The sequence below is a fragment of the Nannobrachium achirus genome (assembly GCF_963921795.1).
Source record: "Nannobrachium achirus genome assembly, chromosome: 23".
NCBI lineage: Eukaryota > Metazoa > Chordata > Actinopteri > Myctophiformes > Myctophidae > Nannobrachium > Nannobrachium achirus.
This window is the reverse complement of record NC_137830.1, coordinates 41,468,376-41,489,597: the sequence shown is the minus strand read 5'-3', so window position 1 is coordinate 41,489,597 and position 21,222 is coordinate 41,468,376. Positions and strand designations below refer to the sequence as shown.

General features: G+C 44.0%; 1 protein-coding gene across 1 annotated transcript in view; it reads right to left on the bottom strand.

Moving 5' to 3' along the window:
- Window positions 1-21,222, bottom strand: part of magi2a (membrane associated guanylate kinase, WW and PDZ domain containing 2a) — a gene marked incomplete at both ends in the record, with an annotated part of 355,201 nt that overhangs the window by 114,894 nt on the left and 219,085 nt on the right. Inside the window, 3 exons of the mRNA XM_080754102.1 lie at window positions 4,233-4,312; window positions 10,085-10,295; window positions 14,144-14,356. Of these exons, the coding sequence (XP_080610228.1) occupies window positions 4,233-4,312; window positions 10,085-10,295; window positions 14,144-14,356 (504 nt within the window). The remainder of the gene's footprint in view (window positions 1-4,232; window positions 4,313-10,084; window positions 10,296-14,143; window positions 14,357-21,222) is intronic.

Below are 21,222 nucleotides of genomic sequence, written 5' to 3'. Positions count from 1 at the left end.
GACAGCAGGATGGGAGGAGGGAGCAACAAGGGCATATACTGTATACCAGAGAGAGATGGGAGACAGAGGGAGAGAGAAAATATGGAGTTGGGAGGAGAGAGAGAGAGTGAGTTATGTAATTACAAGGCGCCTGATGTTGATTGCTCTCTGCACTGCTGATGACGTTCCTTTGAACTGGAGCCATCGGGCTGTCAGTCATTTCCCCGTATGTTTTGGTGTTATCTGCTTGCTACGTGTTGAGGGTGACTTGAAACACAACAGGTGATACCGTAAGTCACCTTTACAGAGAGAGAGAGAGAGAGAGAGAGAGAGAGAGAGCGACAGCCGGCTGTATTTTCCGGAAGTGCGTTGTTTGTCAATGAGACCCGGCGGCAACTAGTGGCGATAACAAGCAAGGAGGTGATAGTCGAAAAGTGGGTCGTCCAAAAAACATATTTTATCTTTGGACGACATAGTCCAGCGATAGCCAATCAAATTCATGTGTTGCTGTGTTTACCGAATGGAGGACCTACGGCAGAGTTGCCAACATTGGGCAGTCAGAATCCAGGAGATTTCTATTTTTTTCTTAACAGATATATATTTTCCTGTGTTCTGTTGAATTTTTTATACTTTTATCAGGCTTGCTTTACTAGCATTACAAGGGTAGAATTTCAGCCATAAAAATGCCAAATGTAGGTGTAAGACACATCTTTAATAATGACCAGTCATTAATTAAGTGAATATATCTGTATGATTTTGCATGCATTGTCCAGTCTCCCCCCAAACGGGGGCTTTGGGGGTCCTCCCCCAGAAACATTTTAACATAGTAGATGTAATTTCCTGTATTCCGGTGAATTTGGGGACTTTGATACCAAATCCAGCATAAATTCATTAGAAATGACAATTTAGGAGCACCGCAGGAGATGGGGTCAAAATTCAGGAGACTCCTGCTGGATTCAGGAGGGTTGGCAACCCTGACGTACGGTAATGACGGCTGGAACGTCCACTAGGAGATTCGTATCGCCCAGAGTAGCCGGCTGTTGCCCGCTGTTAAAACGTAGGGAGAGAGATTATGTATGTGTGTGTCCATGCTGACGCTCCATGTCGTTGCTCACTTCATCGTCCTCCAACACTGCCGTCACAGACCACACTCAGTGATCCTGTTAGCAGCACGTATCAAAGTGTGGTTCAGTCTCACACAAACACTCACACAAACAGTCACACATACACACACACACCTCCCGCCAATCAATATCGAATATACAGAGACAGCTTTTCTCTCCCTAACTCAGCTCTCTGGGGTGGCTGGTGCCACCCAACTGTCAATGCTGTGCGCGTGTGCACTCTCCCGCACGCACGCACGCACGCACGCACGCACGCACGCACGCACGCACGCACACACACACACACACACACACACACATACATACACATGCAAAATGCATTTATATAGCGCTTTTTATCCAAATCGCTTTACATGGATTGTGCATTACATTCACCCATTCACACACACATCCATGCAAACCATGCAAGACACCAACCTGCTCACCGGTAGCAACTAGGGGTTCAACTCTTGTTCAAGGACACTTCCGACACAAACTCTGGGGGAGCCCGGGATCGAACTGGGAACCTCGCGGTATCCAATCCAGCTCACTCACTCGCTCATCACCTCATTCACTCACAAAAGGCCTTAGCCTCTCAACTAGCACAAGACTCCAAGCCAGTAAGACATTGATTCTGCAGATGGTTCGCAGTCACACAGCACACACGCACACACACAGACACCCCCCCCCCCCCCCCCCCCCCACTGGAGTCCCTGAGCTGGGCCTAACTGGATGAGCCACCCAAGATCAATAACAATCTGCACAAACATCAGCGTATCTTCTCACATGGAACGTCCTTGGCGCGCAAATAGGATCGGAGGCAGAGATGAAAGCACAATTACATTTCTACTAATTCCTCAAAGGCCTACCCTTCCTTACTTTGTTTCTGTGTCATTTCATCATCTCTAAGATCTCTCCTCCTTTCATGTTTGGAGACGGGGAAAAACTAGAGTTTAAGCAACTACAGTGGAAGCAGCAGTCTTTGAATTAAGCGAAAGATTCAATTCAGAGGATTAAAGGGGCAAGGAGTCGAAAGGAAGCGTCCTCCCTTGCAAAGCGTGCTCCAAACGCTTTGGGCCTTTTTCGGAGCAGCCGCGCTTTCTACTAAGCCTCCATGCAGACCATATAATGCTTGCATATTATTGTTTACAATAACCTGACTTAGCTGCCAATTGTTTCACCAGTTAGGACAATTCAGATATACAGTCAAGTTTGCCCTGTGTGGCAACCCGAACAAAGCAACTTTAAAAACAACTAATACATATCGTCGTTGACGGGTGGAAACCTTGTAAGTCCAAAAGCGTTCGTTTTGTATATATCATTTTAAAAACGAACTAAACTAGTGAAAAAAGCCGATCTACAAGCACACAATGCCTCACGCCGCGAGGCATTGTGTGCTTGTAGATCTGCTGTTTTCACTACTTTTGTGCAGCAGCCTTGTATGATGAAGCAGGGCTTTGCTTTGCAAAATAATTAACACATTTGAAACTTGGAGATACAAGGTTTCTGCCCGACAGTGACGATATATTTGGAAATAGTATGTGACCCAGACCGAACCCACTCCCTCAGGCGTATGCCTGTATCTGTGTGCATGCGTACGTGTTCCTAAACAACTTTTAGAAGAACCATTGCTGCAGGGTGGATTGTTTACCATCTATACAGACACAAATAAACCCACCCACCTCGCCCCTGACCAAACACCAACACACAACAGCATAACACTGCAAGCGTCAACCACACGCGTCATTTATTTCCCAGCAGTTGTTCCTGTCCCTCTCAGACTCGCACACCCACCATACACACGTAGAGTGACATCCATCCATCTTGCTTTTTCTACTGCGTATGCAGGTGTGTGCGTGCGTGCGTGCGTGCGTGCGTGCGTGCGTGCGTGCGTGCGTGTGTGTGTGTGTATGCGCCCACGGGTGTGTGTGTGTGAGTGAGTGGAGTGACTCTCCAAAATTCCCTTCTTTGCCAATAAAGCGTTGTTTACAATTTAGAATTCAGGCATTTAGTAGACTTCTTAATCCAGAGCGACAATAAGCAAGGACAGCACAAGGTAATACATCAATAAATCAATTGCATTGAATAGTAATCTAAAAAACTAGACTAAGAACCTATTCAGTAAAAACAAATCAAAACAATCAAAACATCAATAAGCTGTACATCGAAGCTGTACACACTATAGCTTCAATGTACGATAGGATGCCAAGTCGAAATTGACAGGACATCGGTCTATATAAAAAATGCTATCTAAATTACATGTATAAATGGTAAATGGTGCATTTATATAGCGCTTTTATCCAAAGCGCTTTACATAGATTGTGCATTACATTCACCCATTCACAAACACATTTACACTGGTGGCGGAGGAAACCATGCAAGGCACCAACCTACTCACCGGGAGCAATTAGGGGTTCAGAGTCTTGCTCAAGGACTCTTCGACATTAACTCAGGGGGAGCCCGGATTCGAACTGGGAACCCTTCGGGAACCCTTTGTGCTCTAATAACGGTTTCTCTACCCCTGAGCTATGCCGCCCCTATGTATGGTCAATGGTCATTGAGACATCTGAAGAGGTGAGTATTCAGACTACGGCGGAAGCTAGGGAGTGAGTCTGCAGCTCTAATCGCAATGGGGAGTTCAGTCAAAAGTTTATCATGGAAAGCTGTAGTGCATCGTTTTGACTGATCCATTTGAGAATGTACAAAGAGAGCGTCGAATTAACACTTTACAGTATAGGGAAGTGTCACTATTATCGACACACAAGTGAATGCATGTGGAAACGGTTCGGGATGGGACGATACGCGATATTATCGTTTATTGTGATAAAAAACACTCACGATAATCGTATCGTGGAGATTTAATTTATCGTGATATCGTCCTCCGTCATGCACTGGGATCAATTCACCTTTAATTTGCCAAGCTTCATATCCAGTACCACTTAAAAAAGTCTCATGCCAATAAAGCTCCTTTGAATTTAATCGAATAGAATGGGCTCCTCATAATATGGTTATAATACATTGTACACATCATTGCATTGTGGTGACTAGACAGAGTCAATACAAATTCGGACTCGAGACCTGACTCGAGACGAGTCACTCATTGACTCGAGTAACTACAACACTAGAAAAGACGACAGGGACGGTACTCACCGTCCTCTTTGCATTCCTCGGGGGGTTTGGCCTTCTTGGCCAGCCTCGGGTCCAGCCACGACGTTGTCTTGGTGTTGTGGCTGCGAAGACAGAATGCCAGAGAGATGAGTGAGGGAGATGAAAAGAGAGAGATAAAGTGTTTGTTTTTTTCTCCGCCTGTAATGGTTGTTGCGCATGCCCACCCCTTTAAAAAAAAAAAGGTGTTGAGGGAGAGAAAAGAGCACCAAATGGCAATCGATACTTTTAATTTGCTCACTGTTTTCTCATTAGCAGGGCTGACGGCAAGCGGGAGGGGGGGGTGGAAAGGGGGGAGAGAGAGAGAGAGGGAGAGAGAGAGATCTGGAGTCAGATCAGATACAGCATCGTGCCAGGAAACTTGACCCATCTCTCCTCAGCTCTATCGGAGGCTGCGGAGCCACAATGGCCGCCGTTCAGTAACATTCCCCAAGAGAGAGAGAGAGAGAGAGAGAGCGAGAGAGAGAGAGAGAGAGAGAGAGAGAGAGAGGGAGAGAGAGAGAGAGAGAGAGAGAGAGATGACATACAATCTCTCGCTCGCTCTCACACACACACACACACACACACACACACACATGGCAGAAGCTCAGGGGTAGAGTGGTAGAGAGCCCGCGTGGCAACCGGAAGGTTCCCAGTTCGATCCCGGGCTCCTCCAGAGTTTTCCACTAATATAGTAGATGAACTGACTTCTCATATGTGTTGGATGGAGTCAGCCTGTTACTGTAGTGCAGGGGTTCCCAAACTTTTTTGTCTCAGGTCACCCCATACATTTTTTTTTTTTTTTATCCGAGGCACCCCTACATTATAAATTTCACTCCCAGCACCTTATATTTATAGCGTATCGTCGTTGTCGGGTAGAAACCTTGTATGTCCAAAACCGTTCGTTTTGTATTTATCTATAAAATGTACTAAACTAGTGAAAACAGCAGATCTACAAGCACACAGTGCTTGTAGATCTGCTGTTTTCACTAGTTTTGTGCGACAGTCTTGTATGATGAAGCAGGGCTTTGGTTTACCAAAAGACGTACACATTTGAAACTTGGAGATGTGAGATTTCTGCCCGACAGTGACGACATTTTAGTGATTATGTTGCGAGGAAAACATTGAGATAAATAGCCATTTTGGTTAGAACTGACTGAAATTAACTTTGTACTTCAAGTTTAAAATGACACTAAATATTTTTTCAAGTGTCCAAATAAATTCCAAATATTATCGAATTATCTCGCGGCACCCCTGGACTGCCGTCACGGCACCCCAGGGTGCCCCGGCCGTCACCCACTTTGAAAACACCTGCTGTAGTGCACGAACCATAATGCTCCTTGTGAGCACAAGTACCCGGGTTCAAACACAACCCCTGCCTTGTCGCGCACATCTCTCCTCTCTCTGTCCTTGGTTTCACTAAATAAAGCACAACATGCCCCCAAAAATCACACCTAGTGTGAAGTGAGTTCATTTCATCAAGTGTCCCGCTAGCCAATCACAGCACGTCCTGCGAAGCTTGGCCAGTGGAACCCTGGCGTACAACAAACTTTTTTACCCACAGTTTCTGAGCGGACAACTAACTTTTGAGCTGTTTGTGCTAGGATGTAGGCCATATCTAGGCCTGATTGCGACCGTCAGGTCGCAGTTAATATCAAAATGTCACTCTGTCCGTCAGTCTGTCCGTCACGTCACACTTTTGCCTTACTCATATCTCCACCACCGTTGCCCCTATCCATGCCAAACTTTGCACACACACTCCTTGGCTGCCAAACCACAACCTCCACCCCTCATTTTTCACATGGCCCTCTTCTAGCGCCACCATGAGGCCGATTCTTGCAAAACACATTTTTGGACACGTTCCTACAGATTTTGCCCTAAAATCACGCAAAGCGGTACACAGTATGTTTATAGTCATGTCATCAACATGGATCTGTCCCATTTAGCGCCACCATCAGCCCGATTTTTTACATGCGACCTGACGGTCGCTTATCTCCCGATTAGGGCGTCTTACTGTTGTAGCCACGCTTCAGTTTACTTAAGGCCCTGACCGGACATTTTTGAACAGGTTTTCCCCTTGGTTTCTGAACGGACAAAGCCAGATGTTGGAGCTATAGCTTCTGTTCCAGGAGCACGAAGAGAAAGAGAGAAAGGATTGATCTCACATGGAGGCTAATCAAAGGCAAGCACCCCGTTGGCAACTGGCATTCAATGACTTCACTCTCCACTTGCCCTTCTCCCCGGGAAAAAAACGAAAACAAACTAAAAACTAAAAAAACCCTCCAGATTCACCGGGGCTAACCGCATTAGCTCCATGATGCGCGTGATGGATGCGGCACAGTGAGGTTCATTTTGGGAGAAGAAGGAGACATAATATGGTGATTTTTTACCCCCTTTCACTGGAGGGGGGGGCGCAATTAACCTATTTAGACCGGGTACACATTATTGCATGTTATTATTTTATGCTTTAACTATTGAAAAATAGCAGATATACAAGCTCACAGCACGGCACCGCGGTGGCGCGCTGCGAGCTTGTAGATCTGCTATTTTTGAAAAAACGCGAAAATCTTAATTTTGACCCGATTTTCTAAGTGTCTTTTGAATCCTTTGAAAAACCTATGTTTCTATGTCAGCAGTCTGGCTAGCAATCGTCAGAGAAAAGGTCCTTTTCACTTAACTGGAGCTCAGTTAGTCTGTTTTGAGAGACTACTATGTCAGTGGTTCTCAAACCTTTTCATTTGAAGGACCCCCAAAATGATATGTATTTGGCCATGGACCCCCATCTCAAAATATTTAGTTCCAGGGACCCGCTTTAAAAATACTGTACATATATTCAAAGATTTGCGCACATTTCTCAAAAATAGCAGCTCGCAGCGTGGCACTCGGTGCCGCGCTGCGAGCTTGTATATCTGCTATTTTTCAATAGTCAAAGCATTCAATAATTCTAGACCCAAATGGCTTAAAAAGCTTGCCTCTGTGGCAAATCACACACACCGTGGGCCCTGGCTGTCTGACAGCTACATTAAGTCGTCTACACCTAGCCCAGGCCTCGTCTCATTTCTTAGCCCGGGCATCGCTTCCTGGATGCAGGTTTGTGACGCTAGCGAGGGGCATTAAGATGAGGACGACGTGGTTTAGAGAGGTGAGGTAGCCTAATCATTCTAATGATTAAGTGACTTTGTGGGATCTGTAGTTAATACAGGAATAATCTCTTTATAAGTTCAGCCTCATACTGTTTCTTTGCGGGGAGGAGGATGTGAACGATTGGGCACGTGCATGTGCATGCACCAACCAGTATTTCTTCGTTGTCGGGCGGGAAAACTCGTATCTCCAAGTTTCAAATTTGTAAATTTTTGCTTCATCATACAAGGCCGTCGCACAAAAGTAGTGAAAACAGCAGATCTACAAGCACACAACGCCTCGCGGTGCGAGGCGTTGTGTGCTTGTAGATCGGCTGTTTTCACTAGTTTAAATCATTTTTAAAATGATAAATGCAAAATGAAAGTTTTTTGGACATACAAGGTTTTCACCCGACGACGAAGATTTATTTGTGTGTGTGTGTATGTGTGCGTGTGTGCGTGTGTGTGTGTGCGCGTGTGTAGTAACAGCTAAACATGTGCACATTGCACAATCGCACGGGCCTGCGCACGCAGGCGCACACACATACACACACAGCTCCGTTATTCACATCTAATGAAGACTCGAATACACAGTTAAACTGCTGCAGTAAAAAACCTAAGCGTTGTGCAATGAATTTCATCTCAGAGCTTGTATAACACCAACTTTGTAACAGTTAAGGAAATAAACCCAGAAAAAAATCATTACAAAACTGTTGCAGTGTGTGTGTGTGTGTGTGTGTGTGTGTGTGTGTGTGTGTGTGTGTGTGTGTGTGTGTGTGTGTGTGTGTGTGTGTGTGTGTGTGTGTGTGCGCGTGTGTGCGTGCGTGCGTGTGTGTGTGTGTGTGTGTCTTTCTCTCTCTACTATTAGTTTCTTTTAAAGGTTTCTTGGCCAACCTTAGCCTTCCTTTTTCTACTGCCAAAACAATGCATTCTGAGGGACCTCTAGATCGTTTTAAACCTTTTAGGCCTAGAATTATTGAATGCTTTAACTATTGAAAAATAGCAGATATATAAGCTCACAGCGCGACACCGAGTGCCGCGCTGCGAGCTTGTAGATCTGCTATTTTTGAAAGATCGTATATATATTTTTCAAAGCAAACTTTTGGAACTCAAATCTCTGCTTCTGGGTGGTCCCTGGAACAACATATTTTGAGATTGAGGTCCGCTCCCAAATAAAGGTAATTTTGGGGGTCCTTGACATGAAAAAGTTTGAGAACAAGCTGATTTAGAGGGAGGATTCAGAAGTCACGTCAAAGATCGGGTCAAAGATATTCAAAGACTTTCACACATTTTCACGATGAGCTGAGCTCCAGTTAAGTGAAAAGGACCTTTTCTTTGACGATGGCTGACCAGATTGCTGACAAAGAAACATAGGTTTTTCAAAAAATCTTGACACTCATAGAATCGGGTCAAAATTCGAATTTTCACGATTTTTCAAAAATAGCAGATCTACAAGCTCGCAGCGCGGCACTCGGTGCCGCGCTGTGAGCTTGTATATCAGCTATTTTTCAACAGTTTAAGCATAAAATAATGGTTAAAGTGGTTCAAAATCTAACGCGACTCGGGCACGTTTCCAGGTATCTGAGGTTTAAACTCGCAACAATCAGCTGTATATGTGCCGGGGCGTGTGAGCGCACACAGCAGTAATCCCAATTTTCAGAGCGCGCTTCATGAATTATTGCTACGCTTCTGCTTCAGCGCTAATGGGAATTGTTTGAAGGCAAAAAGCATAAATCTAGTGTTTCTAGATTCGCTGGTGTCTTTTCAGACAACAACAAAATGTTATCCTTGAAGCCAGGTTGTCTGCGAGACGCTAGTTTGTTGTATACAATCTGCTAATTTGCACGAGGACAACATGCGGCATAGTCACTCATATGGAATGCAAGGGGGCTTCTGTGGATATAAGTGAATGTGAGTGTACATGTCCATGGTTACACAGTAAAAAAGATTTAATACTTAAAGGAGTAGTTCACCCCCAAAATGACTTTTATTCTATTGATTACTCATCTCATGGAGACTTGAGTTCAATAATAGTTTTAGTTTTTTGTCGCATTCCTAAGCCAATAATATAACAAGTAAAATGCCTTAACGGCGAGAAGTGACTGCATTTTTGTCTTAGGAATGCGACAAATACGAAAAAATATATTATTGAATTCAAGTCTCCATGGCTTGAGTAATTAATAGAACCAGCAAGACGCCTAAGGGCCCCTAAAGGGCGAGGTCGCGCCATGTCTTGGCCATCTGGCCAAAGGGATTTGGTTCCCCTGGCATCACAGGGATTATATATTGGCATTCACAGATATGGGCTAAATATTCTGAGATAAGATGCCAGGGGACCCAAATCCCTTTTATGCCCATATATGGAGATATGGAGATCCCTGTGATGCCAGGGGAACCAAATCCCTTTTATGCCCATATATGGAGATATGGAGATCCCTGTGATGCCAGGGGAACCAAAACCCTTTTATGCCCATATTTGGATCTCTATATGGGCATAAAAGGGATGTGGTTCCCCTGGCATCACAGGGATCTCCATATATGGGCATAAAAGGGATTTGGTTCCCATGACATCACAGTGATGATCAACAAAAAAGACAAGCATTACCCATCCGGCCGTCTGGACAGACATGGACAAGATGTGACGGTTCTGATAGTAAGCTGCGACCTATGGTCGCAATAAAAGTCATTTTGGGGGTGAACTACTCCTTTACGTGTACACTCAAGTACTGTGACACTCACTCGATGAAGTACACCTCTCCCTTCTCCGTGTAGGCCATCTCCCAGTTATCCGGCAGGGGTCCGAGGTCGTCGTTCTCCTCCAGTTTGGGGGCCTCCAACCTGGGGGATTGTCCGTCCTCCTTTGGGCCCTCGGACGGGGCACCCGCCGGGGCGCTCTGTGCAGGGGCGTCACCCGAAGCGTCCGTGCTCTTGTCCTCATGCTCACTGGACTCTGCAAAGGGGGGCGTGGGGGAGGGGAGGAGGGGGGTTGGCAGATGAGTCAAGGCTGATATTATCACTCGGGGAGAAGAGGAGGAAGGGATGAGAAGAATATGAGCGAGGGGAGCGGAGGTGAAGAGTGGAGAGGTATAGAGGTCAGAGAGGAAGGGTAGGACAGCGTAGGGAGCTGACTGATTGACTGTCAGGGGACCCAGAGGTGGACGCGGCAGAGGAAAAAAAAGAAGGATAGCTTAGGAATAGGCTGAGAAAAGCAATGACGCGGGGGACAAAGAAAATAGAGGGGTGAAGGGGAAGAGAGAGAGTATGATTGAGTAAAGGAAAAATAAAAAGAGAGAGAGAGAGAAAGAGAAGGCAAGGATAGATGGAGAGAAGCTGCCCGACGCTAGTTTGTTGTTGAGGTCGAGAGATGGCGTGTCCCCCTGTGTGTGTGTGCGTGCGCGCGTGCGCGCACGTGCACGCCTGTCTCCTAGAGAGGAACCCGTGGAGGCCGGGTGAGTGGAAAACGAGGGGGAAATATTTAATAGAGACTGGGCCGGGGGATTGAGAGGTAGACGAAGGTAAGGCAAGAGCAACACGGCCATCTGCTCACACCACACAGCGCCCGGTGGGCTCTATTGATTTCCCTCTGCAGCTCCTGTGGTCAGCCTGCAATCTGGTCATTTGTGGCCAGAGAAAACCCCTGCCTAGCTGAAGCACAGTAAGCCTCCCCCGCATGCTCTAAACCAGAGGTCTTCAACACCTAGGGGGTCCTCAGAGTTACTACAGGGGGTCCTCCAAATCTTTGTGGTAGAAACTTGTTTTCACCTTTTTTATATTAACCACTTGAACCCTAGCGTCCATATTCGGAGAACTTTAGCCAAAAATAGCAGATCTACAAGCTCACAACGCCTCGCAGCAGCTTGTAGATCGGCTATTTTTGGCAAAGAGGTTTGGTGTAGAGGTGAAAAAGAGTAGACTAAGTACAGAGTGAAAGTTTATTAAGTATTGACGGTTCAAGTGGTTAAATATCTGAAAACACAAATTGACATGAATCCAAAATAAACGGATGATTATACTGTCAAAAGATGAACCTATATGGAATCTATTAACAGGTTGTGGGGGTCCCTGCTTCATCTCTCTCTCAAACAAGGGGTCCTTGGCCTGAAAACGTTGAAGACCACTGCTCTAAACGCAGCTCGATGTGCAGCCCGACGCACACGCTCACCAGTGCTTCTCAGAATCACCCGCAGCAAACATCAAAAGCAAACTTTTCAGGGGCTAAAATCCACAGGCAGCGATCGCTAACATGGACTGTGACATGAATGAAACCCATAACGTTATGGAATCAATATCACATGTTGTAGTTTACTGGACTACATTATGTAACATAGTGTACAGTAATTCAACTCTACTACTCCATTTTAAATGATAGGCTTAACTTCCTTAAGTCCTTAAAAACCTCATCTGCTATTCCACTTCCTTATCAAAAAGCCGCCACCTGGAATGGCTCAAGACTCCTCTTAAAGTCTTCTTCTGTTACAACATCAACACGCGTCTTTGCCAAATTGAAGTCGATGAAGGTAATAAGAAATGGATCCACATGCCGTTTTCATGCAGTTCTGGTGACTATTTTATTGGCGAGAGTCTTGGAACATGTAAAGTAACTTTTCAGTCCCTCTGGTATGGTTTAGGATTTGGATGAATAAAAATCTAATACCTTTTTGAAGCTCATCACTCCATATCTGTGTGTGTGTGTGTGTGTGTGTGTGTGTGTGTGTGTGTGTGTGTGTGTGTGTGTGCGCGCGTGCGTGCGTGCGTGCGTGCGTGCGTGCGTGTGGGTGCGTGTGTGTGTGGTTCAATTATGGAATAATGTATATTGAATGCATACATGAGTTACCTTCACATTTGTCACATTCAAAAGCTTGTTCTGGAATGTTGAAATCTAATAAAACCCTGGAATGTGTACCGTTCTGTAGCATGACATGGCAGCCGATTATTGAACATTGAACTTGGTTGATGTGGATGCATGGCCATGGGAGCTGTCTGTTGTGAGATCAGTGAAATTACGACAAATACACTAATTGCACTCAGGTAAGCTGGTTAGTTCACCAGTGAAGTAATCTGAGTTCCCAGAAGTTCTTCTTTTTTTCGTGACCTAACTGACATAGTCTCGCGTAGCCAGACAACTACTCCACAATCTCTTAATGCTATATAGAGTCTGGAACTACTACGGAAGCTGGCATTTCCACGAAAATATATTTTAAAATGTCATTTCTGGAAAGCAGCAATATATATGCTTAGATGATTTTTATTTATAGGATAAATGTGCACGACGTAAAAACGAAATAGAAGTTGGGAGGAGGCTTTACACTCGCTTTATCGCTTCTCAAGCCGGATACTCATGATCACAACTTCCGTCTCCCAGACTGTATGACAGGAGCATTTGCAAATTGTGAGAGTCAACATTCTGGTGACACGAGACTACAACTGGCATGGAAATGATGGTTTTTAGGGTATGCTTTCCAAGTAAGTGCAATACACGTATATCTATCTATCTATTCTTCATGCCATCCGAGATCAGACAGTGTAACGGTGACTAGACCTAAGGTTGCATGGTTGTACGTGCGGAAACGCAAATAATACTGCATTAAATTCACATAGGGTACCATATGATTTGAACTACAGCAGTCGGCGATTATTCATGCTGTCCACAACATGCGATTAGCGTAGTAGTCTTACAACACACTTCCATGTGCGGTCAGAGCTATGCAATAACTCAAAGGTGTTAAGCTGTAGTAAGTAGTAAGTAATTGAAAAAAGACCAACTGCCGTTGCTAGGTAGCCACCCTAAGGGAGTACTATGACTTGAAAGTAAAAGAATTATGACTTTTTGTAGAAGGGAGTGTGTTAGTGTTGATTTCTTCACTTAAAACTATATCGAAAAATGTTTGTCGACTGCCTTTTTTCAATGCTGAAAACTAAATAAAAACTACGCTATGACGACTAAAACTAAGACAAAATGGAGGAGAAGAGATCCAGTAGAACTAAAAGTAATTTTATGTTTGATTGCGCTCGAGTGTTACGCTCTGAAAATAAAATGTAACTAAAAAGAAAAAGCCTGTTCACTGGGGTGTGGAAGTGGGAGGAATAGCTTGTTCGTCTGCATGTATTACTTCTATTCCTCCCAGTGAAAGTCCTCACTGTCAAGTGAAAAGAAGTGGCCTTGACATCGCATGTATCAGAGGGGATTTCATGTGCTCTCCCTAAGAGGTAAGAGTAAAGGCCCATTCCCACTGGGCCAGATAACAGATAGAAAAATCTCTTTCTCCAGATATTTTTCCATTCAAAGTGGATGGTAGATAAAGATAAAAAAAAAAATATTTGCCACAGATAAAAGTATCTGTGGCAAATATCTGTGGTAGATATTTTTTTATCTGTATCTACCATCCACTTTGAAAGGAAAAATATCTGTTATCTGGCCCAGTGGGAATAGGCCTTTAGCGGTGACAGTGAGAGACTTGTTTGTGCAAGGTTTTGTCAGGTGACATCGTTGACAAAACACGTCGGGAGGAAAAAGCCCTTCAACACTTTTACCGTGTCCTACAGATGTGCCGTTTCAACTCTTCGTGTTTCTTTCCTGAACATTTCCAGCAAATGCCTTTTTTTTTTTTACTTTCACATTTTGAAGGAGAATGGAGCGTATTTTTTTGCAGAAACCCGCAAATGGCAAGAAACCACTCCATTGGCATTGAAAGGTTCTGCCAATCCACCGTAAATCTACTGTCGTGCCAAAGGCAGGACGTTTTGAAGTTTTGAAATTGGCACATCTGTACGTCTTGTCTGTGGAGACGAGGGGCTCACCTGGGGTGACGGCAATGCCGTTGCCGTTGACGATGGGCCTCTCCTCCTCCTCTTCCTCGGGAGGCTCGATGCTGGCCTTCTCCATGTTGCTGACGGACTTGTTGCGTCTCCTCTTGCCCTCGGAGCTGGGTCTGGCGCCGGGCAGCAGCTGGTCCGTTACATTCAGCACGGCGCTGGGCTCAGCTGGAGGCTTGGGCGTGCCGTAGTAGTTCTCTGCACGCACGCGGCCACACACAACACGAAAATACACAAACGAGAGAGAGAGAGAGAGGGAGAGAGTAGAGGAGAGAGACAATGAGATACATTTGCATGTTGCATGTTTAACATGACGCAAGCAGGCATTTTGTGTACGCTTCCTTTGGTCACGCAATTCTCAACCATTTTAACGTCAGGGAACCCCGGTTCAATTGATATGTATTAGGCCTGTGTATATATTATAAGTATGATTGCAAGTATGATGCATTATAGACATAGGATGCATAGCAAGTGTTACAGAAATTTCAAGGTCTCTCCTTAGCTCTGACAGTGTACAAATGGAACCAAATGAACCAATTAGGGTTCATTTGGTTCCATTTGTACACTGTCAGAGTTACAGACTTGTATGGGTCAATTTAACACAGAGAGCGCACATAATATACATTACAGTGTTCTGCACTCTGAGTTAAATTAATACTGAGGACCAGTGCCATTAAGGCCATGGCTGCCGTTGCCCATCAGTTTGGACCTGTGCCCCTCAAAACAATGGCACTGTTTATTGTCTGATATATCTTTATGCGGTGCTTGAAAATAAAAATATTTGAAACACAGTGGCCTTAATGCCCCAGCTAACTGTACCACTTTCTCCTCTGTCTCTTTCTTGTCAATATGTAGACAGTAGACACCAGTGTCTCTTTCTTGTCATGTAGACACCAGTGTCTTTTGTTGAGATTCTGAAATCTTAACTCCCCTGAGTCCCCATCTTTAAACCAGTCCAGTGACTTTGGTGCAGGGCTGAGCATGGATCATTATATTGTACAGCCTATATGCACTTTCTGTACAGCATCTTGTAGGCCTACGGGTTTTGAACACACAGGCCTACAGCGTGTGACAAGGACAGGATGACATACTAAAGCAATAAGCCACAAGAGGCGGTGTATACTACCCCGGTAACCACAAGCCTCGCGTGGCTTATTGCTTTTCTAAAACGGTCACAATATTGCAACATGAAAAACATAGCATTGCATTATTTAAAGAAAAAAGTACACTTCTCCGCCACCAGGAAGAGACATTTCCTTGCGTTTACCATGCAGCCACATCCAGGAGTGGAACTTACGGAAGCCAGTGTGTGTTTACAAAGTCACGTCATTCTTTTTGCAAAAAAATAGGGAAACAACACTTGTGTTAGATAAGTCTCATGTTAAGAAGTTAAACGTTTTTCAAAAGGTTTGAGGCTAAATTACCACTCCTGAATAGAGAGCCTCTCTCATTTTTGAATGGCTCTCAGAGCATTTTCAGCTGCAGTACCACCTTTGGCCTGAACTGCGCCACCCCCCTCAAAATATTTTTAAAAAAAGTTTTGTTTTTTTTTTGAAAAAAAAAAAATGTTTTTGAAAAAAAAAAAAAAAACGGCCGTCGATGACGTCAGCGACGGCAGCAAATCTGGACAGCCTGTTTTGAGAACCCGTGGGATGCTTTTAACCTCAGCCTTCCCAAAACCAGAGAAAGACACAACGGTCAGAAATGGGACTTTGTGAGGATAGAAGGTGCTAGTGGGACCCCAAAAAAAGGTTTTAAAATAGGAAAAGTGAAATTTCATGGTGTATCATTTTGTCTGTGAAAATGAAAGTGAGAAGAAACAAGAGCGTGATAACGCTTTTGGCTTTTGTGTGCTTGCAAAGATTATAACTTATTCCACTCATTTGTCAGTCATGTTAGGGGCAGCAGGCAGCAGCTGAATGCCTAAACTCAACATCAAAACGGCAAACAACAAAATAGATCCGAGGACAGTGGTGGAAAAAGTACTCAAATCTTTTACTTAAGTAGAAGTATCAATACTGCAATGTAGAAATGACCTGTTAGGGTGCCCTCACACCAAAGTACCTATGAGAGTGGAATCCGCGTTCCACCAATGCATTTCAATGAGAGTGAAGTGGTTTCATGCCAGCAGAGGATTTCTGCAAAAAACGCTCCCTTCTCATTGAAATGCATTGGCGGAACGCGGATTCCACTCTCATAGGTATTTTGGTGTGCTGTGAGGGCACCCTTAGTAAGTAAAAGTTCAGAATTCTATATGTACTTGAGTAAAAGTACAAAAGTATTGGCATTAACACTTCGCCAGCCAAAATAGAATGGTTGTTGGTAGATTAGCCGTGAAATTTCTATTATTGTATGAGACATAATATTATGTTTATAAACATGAGCCCGCCACGCCTCCTTCTTGGGCGGCTCCCTTTTTTTTCAATCCCCTGGTCGTTTGCTCACCGTGATTATCTGGATCTCCATTGACATAAAGTGGAGGTTTTGGCCAAGGCATCGTCTCCCCGTGCGTTTCGCGTGCGCGATCCGTGTGCATATAATCCAAGCATATGGTCCAGGTATGACTGAACGGTCGATGTGAGCATTTTGGCTAGCTTAGCCTGATCACTCCAGATATGCTAATGTAATCGTCTAAACAGTAAGCGGACGGGAGCAAGGAATCCTGAAGAAGGAAAGGAGCTGACGTCACTTCTGTTTCATGTCAGAGCAGCCATGAGCTATCGATGGACGAGCGGTGACTAGGGAAGGTTAGACGATCGCCGATTTTCGGATAAAAATCATTTATTTCGGTTTTAATGACCCAGTACGGTAAAAGACGGTGCGGCTGGGACACCCTTGCTCAAAAGTCCGGTATAAAACGGTTTTAATATTAAGAGGCTCCCCGTGGCTTGGAAAGGGTTAAAATGTACTTAATGTACCACAAGTAAAAGTAACCATTATGCAGAATAGCCCATTTCAAGTTTTGACATACAGTACAAATCTTTTGAATAGCAGATCTACAAGTATCTGGCATACCGAAATGGACAAAATGTATATAATAATGGGACAAAGTGGTTAATATATGTTTTGTACTAATAATCAAAATCTACAAAGTAACTAAAGTTTTAAAATAATTGTAGTGGAGCAAAAGTACAATATCTGCCTCTGAGATGTAGTGGAGTAAAAATAAAAGTATTGGAAATTGGAAATACTCAAGTACAAATACCTCAACACTGTACTTAACTCATTGAATGCCATTTCAAGATGGCCCCCAAGTACCAGACTGCCACTATCCTAGATTTCTAGTGCACGGATCAATTTTTAGTGCACGGATCGTGCACGCCCATGCACCATATATGCATCATATGTGTAGTACTTTTTAACAGCTTTCAAACAAAAAAATCCGCTTGGAAATCCGTTCAGGCCTTCATGAGTTACAAGCCTTCAAAGTCAGACAAAACAAACACTGCCACCTTCCTAAATTTCGAGTGCACGGATCAATCTTTTGTGCACGGATCGTGCACGCCCATGCACCATATATGCATTATATGTGTAGTACTTTTTAAAAGCTTTCAAACAAAAAAATACGCTTGGAAATCCGTTCAGGCCTTCATGAGTTACAAGCCTTCAAAGTCAGACAAAACAGCCATTTTTGACATTTTGAAAGATGTGTTTGTTATGGGGCTAAACATGCAATTTCACAATTGTGATCATGCCTAATACATTTGAGGCATTTTTAGAAATTTTTTTATAAAAAAAATTTTTGAAAAAAAAAAAAAAAGATTTTTTTTTTTTTTTTTTTCAAAATGGCTTCCAACTCGGGAAACTCGGGCTGTGGCAGCCTGGGAGTACTGCAATAACTCGTGAAACTCGTGCCTTGGCAGTCAATGAGTTAAGTACAGTGATTGAGTAAATATATTGTAGTTATTTTACACCACTGTCTGAGGATAAACCAAAACAGCAGACAGCCAAACAGAATGGCATGATGGTCCATGAGAGGAGGAGGAGGAGAGCCTGTTGACATCCTGTTCTGTGTTAAAGCTAGCTGATCCGTGAACATGCGAGCTGGGAGCTCATGTCAAGTCCGACAAAACGTTGGTTTGCCGTTTGCACTCTCATGGACCACTCACGCACACACCCACACACTAATTCACTCAATCTCACACACTGACACACACACACACACACACACTTGCGCACACGCACACACTCTTCCCGAGACAATTTCACTCAGGGGGTTTCTTATTTGTGCTGACTCATCAGTCATCTCCTGTGCTCAGTTATCAAAGTGTGCAGCGATTTCTCTAGCATGCAACTGTCTCCCTGTGTGGTTCAGAGTCAGACATAGTGTCTGTAACAGAATGTTCTGACTACTCTAAGTGTTAACACTGTGTTTCTCTTTCTTTCTCCCTCAGCATTGGTCTGTTCAGAACCAACTCCACCACAGCTCTGGGCATTTCTCCAAGCTTGCAGTATTCCTACTTCTGTCTCTAATAAAATGTTGGGCATTTAGTGGACAGATTAACAACAACGGCAACAGTTCCATCATTTGATCACTTGCGATATTAGGCCCATCTGTGATCTGCCATAGCTCCGGGACTTGGTCCCTTCACAAGGAACCACCAGGGTACCTGGACCACACTAGGAGAGCAGGGGTGGACTGGGCATCTGGCATACCGGGCATATGCTCGGGCGACCATTTTAGGATAAATACTTTCATTTTTAGGCTGGGCAGCCACTAAGTGGAGAGGGCCAATCCTTCTGTAGGCCCACAGAGCAGAGAGACGTCACATGATTGGCCCACTGACTTGTCTATCATCTGAATACCAGCCTAGTATCCCAATCAGAGGACCACAACGTGTTGCTGCCTCGACGCGTTGTGGGCTTGTAGATCTTCTATGTTCGGTTTGCGCCGGTTGTGGTGGGCCGGTCTGGGCCAAGATGCCAGGGCCGAATTTGTGTCCCAGTCCGGCCCTGTTTGAGAGCCACTGGCGTAGCAGTGTTTCCAGTGAGCCAGCATACAAAATATCAGCACCCTGACTCTGTTTGACCAGGAGGGAACAGAGCCTCAACTAGAAAGGTGAAATTACAAGAGAGGTTGCACTGACACAAGCTGTGAAGAATCCGTGGGGAAATTAATTCCATTTATATTAGATATTGTGATGTCAAGTGAACCATGACCAATCCTGTGATATCGTCCAATCAGAAAAGGGACAGAAAAGGTCCATTGAGGTCAATGGACTTTGGGGATTAGTTAAATGACAACTTCAGGTGAGAGAAAAAAAAGCTTAACAGAAAACAGGTTTACTTTAGGTGAGAGAAACGTTCTCGGACCTAGAACAAAACTAGTCTACTAGTAATTATTATAATTGGTTAGACCTGAGAAGGAAGTATGTTTATGTCTATTCAACTTTCAGCATGATCACAGATGTTTAAAAAAGACAGGTGCCATTAAAACACTGATTTATCTTGCTCATTACAATATAAAACTTCAAATATAAAAATGCATTTGCCTATCTAAAAGTCCAGTAACCTAAAAACTAAAAATCTAGAATCCACTATCATGATCTGCACATATATGGGATTGGTGATTTCTTGTATCTCTCAGTTTTGTAAGTAAGGAAGAGGCCCAATTTCTATCCAGTAGGGCTGCTGTGCATAGTAGAGCTTTTTCTCCAGTCCCCCGGGAGAGGGTTTTCTGCAGGTGTTTCAGTCCGAGTGTATCAAAGGGTGCGTTCGGAAATGCGCACTGGGTGTGTGCTCAGTGTAGTGAGTACCTAAACCCAACCCTAATCCTAACCCTAATCTCAGTAAAACTATGCCTAAAACCAACCCTAACCCTTTCTTTATTCTTTATTCATACGGATCCCCATTAGCTGCCACCAAAGTAGCAGCTACTCTTCCTGAAGTCCACAAAAAACATTACAATACATAATACAATACATAACACAACACAACACAATACAATAAAAACATGTAGTCTTACAAAAAAAAAAAAAAAAAGATTCAAGACAATAAAAGTGCAATAAAAAACAACTACAGGTCAGTTAATTTAAACTAAAATGAGGATAATTAGTCAAATGTCTTTTAACTCTCCTACTGCCAGATTATTTATTTATTTATTGGGTCTGGCGCCATCAAAAAGCGGCTTACCTTGGCGACGTTATAGTAGATAGACAGACAGACATTTATTTATTTATTTTTATTTTTTTTGGTTGTGCAATAGTGCACTTTGGTCTGCCAGGCAGCAGAGGGCGGCGTCATGCGAGAATGAATGTGAATTTGCCTGTTATGTGTTGAAGAAGAAGAAGACCAGTCACTGGCCACAGAGCCTTACAGCCGGAGGAAATCAACAAGGAAGTGAATTGTTCTCCGTTGATCTAACGCATAATGGATTTTTTACACCATCACCGCGGAAAATGTGTTTACAGTAGACGGCCGCGCGACCCCTCATCAGCTTACAGTCATCAGACGAACGAACCGAACGAGCGCCGTATTGGCATCGAGGTTCTGTAAAAAATGGGGCGAACGTTAACGTTCAAAGCGTGGGAAGAGTTAAGGAGTCTCTTAAAACTAGCCTTACTGGGTGCTTCCGTGATCATAGTTGGTAACGTGTTCCATATAATAATTGCCCTATACATTACAGATCTGCCTACTGCATTTGTTCTGGGTTTTTCTTTAACCATGTCACCCCTAGTAGCCTGCCTGGTAGCATGATTATGACGATCTCTCACATATTGTATTTGTGAGTACAGACAAACTGGTTGCTTACTATGACAAATATTCCTAAAAAAACTAACTAAATAACCCTAACCCTAATCTCAGTAAAACTATGCCTAAAACTAACCCTAACCCTAACCCTAACCAGACCCGGCGCGCATTTCCGAACGCACCCTTTGATACACTCGGACTGAAACACCAGCAGAAAACACTCTCCCCCAGTCCCCTGCTCTGTGTACCTGCAGGCAGACACACTGCAACATAAACTGATATGTATAATATACAGTACATGCACAGGGCACACATGTATAGGCATAACACTATCCACAGACATACAGACTGTGTTCCAACATAGATACAACATA